This window comes from Eulemur rufifrons, chromosome 30, assembly GCF_041146395.1.
Source record: "Eulemur rufifrons isolate Redbay chromosome 30, OSU_ERuf_1, whole genome shotgun sequence".
Lineage (NCBI taxonomy): Eukaryota > Metazoa > Chordata > Mammalia > Primates > Lemuridae > Eulemur > Eulemur rufifrons.
This window is the reverse complement of record NC_091012.1, coordinates 12,100,999-12,108,626: the sequence shown is the minus strand read 5'-3', so window position 1 is coordinate 12,108,626 and position 7,628 is coordinate 12,100,999. Positions and strand designations below refer to the sequence as shown.

The window sequence follows — 7,628 nt, the reverse complement described above, 5'->3', positions numbered from 1 at the left end:
TAGCCCTGGGTATTTACCCTAAAGAGGTGAAAACTTATGTTCACACGAAACCTTGAACATGAATGTTTATTCTCTATTTGCACTCACCCAAAACTAGAAACAACCCCAAAATGTCCTTCAACAGGTGAATAGATAACTGAAGTATGATCTATCTATAAAACATCATGTCTCTCAGCAATAAAGTGGAATAAACTATTGATACACACAACATCTTGGATGAACGTCAAGTGTATTATGCTGAGTGAAAGAAAATAGTCTCAAAAGATCACATACCCTATTATTCCATTCTTGAATAGACAAACTGTAGTGATAGAAAAAGTTCAGTGGATGACGACCAGATTGGGGATGCATGAGAGTGTTTCTACTTAGTGAGAGCATGAAGGAGATTTTGGGGGTGATGTAACTGTTTCATGTGCTGATTTGGTTATGGTTACATGAACTTACACATATGTTACAATTCATAGAACTATACATTAAAATAAGTTAATTTTGCAGTAACAGTTAAAAGAAACATAAAAACCGCTGTCAGGATAGCAGATTAAAAAATGCACAGAATCTGAATGTTGGGATGCAAGGTGTCATATCTTCTTTGCACTTCCCTAGGTATACCAAATTGTATATAATAATAAATGATAAATCAGTTTCATACATAAAAACAAGATGCTTTAAAATGGCTACATATACAGAGGGATTTAATCTCTCTCAGTAACTTCAGCAGAAACTAGGCCTAATGATTTTAGTTTTCTCTCTACTATTCTAGACATTAAGGAAAGCAAAAGAACTCTTTTCATCCGTTTTGTCAAAAGTGGGAAGAAGATGGCTGAAACTAGACCTTGACTGACTGCATTGAGCAAGCACTGTGTGAGTGTTCACAGCCCTGTTGGGTGAGTTAACCAAGAACATGACAGTATTTATGGCTTTTTTCTGAAGTACTCAGTAATGCACTAGTCTTTTGTGGACTATATCTTGATCAAGTTTAAACTGAAGCTGAAATCATTAGGGAAAAAGAAATCTGCCATCTTGTCTTTTTTGCTACTTCAAGTAATACTTGGGATCTAACCCCCTGCTCAGTCCTATCTGTTGCACAGCTATAATCTGTGCTAACCCCCAGTGGATTCACGTTTCATGGCTAGGTGTGTGTGTGATTCAATTCTGTTTATCTTTTACCTAACTGGTACCCCCCTGGGAAGTGGGCAGCCCTCCACATAGGCACGATGAATGATGGATGGAGGGATAGATGATGGCTGTCTGGAGAGCCAGGTGGAAGAAACAAGGGAGGGCCCGAAGGAGGTGGTGAATAAGGAAGAGAGGGAGAAGACCAATCTTTGTTCTTTGTAGTCACCACTGCAAATCACCCCCAGTCTGTGACTCTCATTTGGAAGAAGTGCAAAATAAAAATGATCTAAGGTACACAAAGCTTACGCATTTATTAGTGGCTTATGCAGTAACTTTTCTTTTAATGCTTCTGTGGCAATAGTAGCAACAAATTAATAAAAGCTTAATTTTTATACAAATAGTTTTATTACAAATTTGAATTCTTAAGAAATACACATTTAAAGAAATTACATAAAAGGCCTTAGTAGTCTTAAAAACGTTTTGGAGACTTATAGGGAAATGTCATTTCAGGCACAGTGGTCCAAATCTGCCCTCCTGGCTTCTATCCATTCCCTTGCTGCAGTCTGTGAACACAGCTCATGTGAAACCAAGGAAGTGGCCTGAATGTGCTTATGTGTAAAAATACTGACATTTTGATTCAACAGAGCTGTTTTTCAAGTCAGGATGTAGAATGAGGAATACTAATGACATGAAGGCCTTTAAGGTTGTTGTTTTGAAGTCGTCATTCAGTTTGTGATTAGTGTTTAAAACCCTGAAAATATTTAATACAGAACAAAAACAATAAGCTCAAAATACATGTTTCAGTATAACAGACACCATATTCATGAACCTGGGTTTGGTTTTGGCAATATATAATTTTTGGTTTAGAAGTGAACAATGAAAACTAACGTTTCACATTCAACATCCTATTGTTTAAAAGCCTATGTTAAAGGGCAGTACAGTCTTTTAAAGGGGAAAAAAAAAACTATGTGAGCTTTATTTTAACAGTGGAAGTTAAACTAAACCTTGATCTGCCTAATTGCTGACATCTATATAAATTACTAATATATATATATATATATATATATATATATTTAATTTCTGACTATCTTTGGACCATCTTTATTCCACAGGAAAGTTGTGACTTTTGCCAAAGCAGCTGCAGAGGACCACGCATAGCAGAGAGACATATTTGGGGGTGGAAGATAGTCTATTGAGTCTGCAATTCCATTTGGAGGTTGAAAAAATTGTTTTTATATTACTACTATTTGTATAGACCAAGGGACCTGAATTTTGAAATAGCTAGACAATGATATAAACTAACATTTATCTCTGGGGGTGAAAAATTAATCATAATACAAGAATGAAAATGGGCAGACAGTGTGGGAGGCACCACACCCCTCCTAGCACCCTTTGGTTTCTCAATGGAGTTCTCACTTCATGCCTCAGTGCACTGGATTGCAGAATATATTTATATTTTATTACATCAAAAGTGCCGTTTGGTATGCCACTATTGAAAGCTTATCCATGTCTTTTTTTTTCTCCTTCAGCAAGTAGAGGCCAATGAAGCAGGGGGTGTTAGTTATGCAAATTCCTACAAGGCACTTTATGGCTTCATATTGGACAGTGAGGTACACAGGATATATTTCTAGGGTTCGTTGCTGTTAAAAAGAAGAGGAAGAAGAGTAGCACCATGTTGACATGAGCTGGGAGTCAGGCTCCATTATGTTCTTCTCATACAGACTTGGCAGCGGCTGATGTGCGTGTGCAGCTCTCCTGCTTTCAAGGTGGACGGCGTGGGCTTCCTAAAATGCAACACGGAGACAGACCGTCAGCCATCATCTCCCAGCACATCCACCTTCAGCCCTCCAGCCCTGCTCAGAAGTCTCGAAGGCACCAGGTGGGCACCAGCCTCTGGCTTCAGGCCCCCTCCCCCCCCCCGGTCACAACCAGTGGCCATCACCAGCCTTACTCTGGGCTGGCACCTTCTTGGGGTGATGCCCACATGGCTCTCCATGCACTGTGGGTTACTGTCTGCATTTCCAGCCCCTGGCACCCGAGGTCAACGACCTGCCCCAGTGCACATAGCCCGTTGGGCAGGGCTGAGGTCACCCCATATGGGTTTGGCTCTGAAGTCTGAACCATTCCCCACTGTGCCACCCTGCCTCTGTGTACCGTAATTTAACTTCTTTCCTTCTCCCTTTAACTAGATCATAAACTCTTCCAGGGTAAGAAGATACTATTCTTCTCTGCAAAACATTACACACATAGCAAGTGTTCATTAAATACTTGTCAACTGATGTGATGAGTAACAAATCTGGAATAACTAACCAGACCTCAACATTCTTTTACAACTCCTGAGGGACTTATATGCCAATGGTCAGATTTGAGGCCAAAGAGACGGAAAGACACTTAGTGTCCCAAACGCTTCTTCCTCCTAGAAATTCTACACTATTTTGATTGTTGCAAAGGTGAAATCTGAACTAAAATGGGCACTAATAAAATTCTATTAAAATAAAAGTAGCCATATATGTGAGCACTTTGTCCTAAAATTGAGGCTGCTTATTTTAGCAACTTAGGGTACAAATTCTAGTGCCCCCAAATTAATTATTTGAATTAATGAGATCTTACCTAATTTTGTTTGAGAAGACATTTTAGTGTATTGTATTAGGCTGCTGGTTCAAAAAAAATTCCATTATTACCTATTAACCCTATAGTGGGAAGCTCCAGCAGCTGAAACATGAACAAAGTGTGCTCATTTCAGTAGTTAACAGTTAAATTCTACCTGCAGCATAGGTAGAATGTCAAGTTTCCAGTTGCCTAAAAAGCTAGTATAAGCCACCAACTAGGCACGAGGTACTTTTTTGATGGGTAAAGAATTACAAGGAGCTAATATGTTGTTTCGAGTCTTATGATCTAAGCTGGAAAGAGGTAGGACTGTAGCAGAGTTCCATATACTTCTCTCCCAAAAGGTGGAGACAGAAAGACTTCTCTGCAGGGGTGAGAAGCGTTTATCTCTGTAATGAACAGTACCTGAGTGCTCTGGCCCCATCGGCCTGAGGCGCGGGCTCCCGCAGGGCGGGCGGGCACTCAGCGGAGGCCGCAGCATTCATTCCTGCCCTGTCCATCGGGGCTGGGCTGGGCTGGGCTCCAGAGCAGCTCCAGCAAGGCTCACAGCCTCTTGGAACAGTTGTTTTAAAGGTGAAATTTTGGTAATGGAAAGGGAAGGAAACGTCCTCCCTCAATTTCAGCTGCATTTGTCCTGCAATTAATTTTTATTTGCACAGGTCTTAACAAAATGTCTCTTATGAAGGCACTGAGAACTTACACAACATGTACACTACGTCTAGCATTATAAACGCTCTGAAAGCAAATGCTGCTCACCTCCCTCTCTCTGGATTGTTAACTAGACAAAATTTTAAACGTGCCCTGTTTGAAGATTTCAGTTGCTTTAATTCCATTTCAGTACATTCACCTAGAGAAATGGAAACTGACCTTTTTTCTTTTACGGTTCTTTAGTAAATAGAAGAATTAAGCCGATCACCTAGGGTCTGGTTTGAACATTGTCTCGGTTGTCTGCCTGTAGAACAGAATCAAATATTCATTACTACAGGTGGAGGAAGTGTTCCTAATGATCGTTTTATGACCACCTTGGAGACTTCCCAAGGGAGGGGGTTATGGGTCACAGATGATCACAAGGAAAAGTCACAGAGAGGCGGGCCCGCAGAAGGGCGTCTTCCTGACTTACTTGAACATATCACTTCTCTCTATAGTGGCAAGCCAGAAGCTGTAAGCATTTGCATAGTAATTGCAAGTCCCACGGCCATGGCACTGGATGAATGGTGCACTTCTGAACTCTTTCAGACAGGACCTGGGGGACGCGAGGGCTTGGCCAGAACCTTCGGCACAGACGCCGGTGTGCTGCAGAACAAATGTGAGCTGTGAGTCACAGACTCCCTCCCCAAAGGCCAGCAGAGAGATTTGTTGTTCCCGGGAAGAAGCCAGGGGACTCCCTCGGGAAAGCCACATGCTCTGGCCTCATGCGGTCACTCTGGAACACACTCTGTGCCCAAACCCCGTGATGGCCGGCAAGGCAGTCCCTGCACCGCTGGGGCACTGCGGTACTCAGCCCTCACAGAGATCAGCCGGCAGCTCCTCCCAAAATAAAAGGCCAGTCCAGCTTTATCAGGATTTAACGAACTGCTGTCCTCACTACGTATTATTTTTGGAACACTAGAACTTATTCTAATTCAGGGAATGAGCCAATAGCCAAAAGGTACAAATAATGTTGGAACCAACCAAGGTGAAATTAGACTTTATAAACAAAATCCTATATTTGCTAAATTAGATGCTGTTCTATTATCCTATTCTAAAGTAAAGAATAATCATTTTTTTTCTCTAAAGGTAGAGAAAAATTAAACAAGAGAAAAAAAGAATAACTACTATTGTAACTGTTTATTAAGTTGCATTTTCATCTAGCAGGTTCAAGTAGGACCTACCTGTACTCAGAAACCAAGACCTTGGGATGAACAGCCGGCAACCTTGAGGAAGACACACACAAACATCCCCAGGACTATATTTCAGGTATGAGAAAAGTGAACTCTGGAATTTTAGAGCTGCAAGGGACCTTGGAGGACAAGTCTAGCTCCATGGATTCCTGGATGAGGGTAAGAGGACCCTGCTACATTCTGGGGTCTGACCATGACCACACAGTCTCAAGGCGTGGCTGGGGCCAGAACTGGGCTTTCCAGACCTCCAGACCAGAGCCCCTCGCCGATGACTTGGAAGCAGCACCAGGTAACACTGTTCTCTAGAACATCATTATTTTTATTTGCTCTTGATTTGAAGGAACTGTGCCAACCACTGTTTCAGATCTTCATATGACATCAGGACAAGAGACAGTGCTGGTGACAGATGCTTCCCTGTGCTGCTTTACCCCTGGATCAGTGGGCTTTCTCTGTCATACAGAGATGCCATTTCGTGTTCCTTAGGATTATGAAGTCAGAAATCCAATCTACCTTTCAATGAAAATTGCATGCACATGTCATTGTTGGTGACTTGATTTCCCTATACGGCATTTCCAACTTTTGGCTCTCTTGATAAAGTAGTTACAATGCATCGTTTAGAATTACTAGAATAACCTGTTAATTTGGTGGTGCTGTTGTTGCAAACTCTTTGGATGTGTAAGAGTTTAACTGCAATAAAACCAACCCAGCAAACCATATGATCAAACTTGAATAGGTACACAAATGTTTTAAAAATTGCTTTCCTGACAACTTTTCTACACTTGGGAACATTTACAGCAGAAGAAAATAGTTAAGAAGCCCCTTTCCCTGTTAATCAAATACAAAGGTTAATGTGCATTTGTGGGTCAAAAGTAAAATTTGGGCACCCCTGGGGGTATGAAGGTGGAACTGGGCCTTACAATGACAATACGGAAGATGTTTGTATAGTGTCATTTACTGGGATGTGGCACATTCCAGGATAACCCTGACCTTACAAGTTCAGGGCTTGTATCAATACTTTCAACTGAGGCAATAGAACAAAATAAGCTACAACAAGCGACTCAAAGAGGTACCTTGATTCCTATTTTAATTGGCTTCTGGGGGCAAGAGAACCTCTGGGGGGTCTGACAGCTGGGGCAGCTGGGTGATAGGAGAGCAGTCCTCACCCTCTGTGAGGGGCCCCAGGCGTGAGCCCAGGAAGACCTTCCTGGAGGGCTGCTGCCAGCCAGTCCTCAGGGGTTTTCTCCCTAACTCAAGCTCTTGCTTTCCAGTTTGTGTGTGTTTAGTAAAATGCACACTTCCCCACATGCAGACTCACTTCCTCTTCTCCCTGGGAGAGTCCCTGACTCTAGAGCAGCTGCTCATGTCACCGGTACTGGGGCTGAGAGCACCTGCGTGAGCAGCTGTAGGGGAGCGCGGTCCAGGCCTGCATCCCAGGAGGATGCTCGTGCCAGCGGCCCACTCTCAGAGCAGAGGAGGGCTCTGGCTGGTGCTGGAGACCCCGCTGTCCCCAAGCAGAGCAGGCCAGGCTCCTGGGCATGCTTTGGAAGGGGACAGTAAGAGGAGGGTGTAGACACCTAAGTAGCTTGATCCAGAGAACTTAGAGGTCATTGCACTGGACAGAGGAGATAACAGGGCATTAATGGTGACACTTCCACAGAAATATGGCATTTCCCCAAACACCTACCATCACAAAGGAGTAGCCAATCCACAGCGATGGCCACCCAGAGGGGCACGGTGGGATCTGAATGGTCTGACTGTGCACAGCCATCACCATGGTGGGCGCCTCGCACACAGCACACCTGGAAGGTACGAGCAAAGACACTCAGCATGGCTGGAGGGGTGCAGGATGGGGCTTTACCTCTGCTCACCCTGCCCCATTATTTACACACAATCTCTTCACTCAGTCTTTCTGATTCAACTATATATTAAGTGCAAACCATTGTGCCCATGGCTTGGACTCTGAGGCTTAGAGCCTTCCTGTTGGTTTTATAAGCCTGCCTCAATATTAAAATATTCAATTCAAAA

At 43.1% G+C, this 7,628-nt stretch overlaps 1 protein-coding gene across 1 annotated transcript in view; it reads right to left on the bottom strand.

Annotated features, from left to right (window-relative positions):
- Positions 1–2,818: 2,818 nt before the first annotated feature.
- Positions 2,819–7,628, bottom strand: part of LOC138378444 (collagen alpha-1(IV) chain-like) — a 39,716-nt gene continuing 34,906 nt past the window's right edge. The window contains 3 exon segments of the mRNA XM_069463778.1: positions 2,819–2,900; positions 4,844–5,016; positions 7,288–7,402. Of these exon segments, the coding sequence (XP_069319879.1) occupies positions 2,819–2,900; positions 4,844–5,016; positions 7,288–7,402 (370 nt within the window).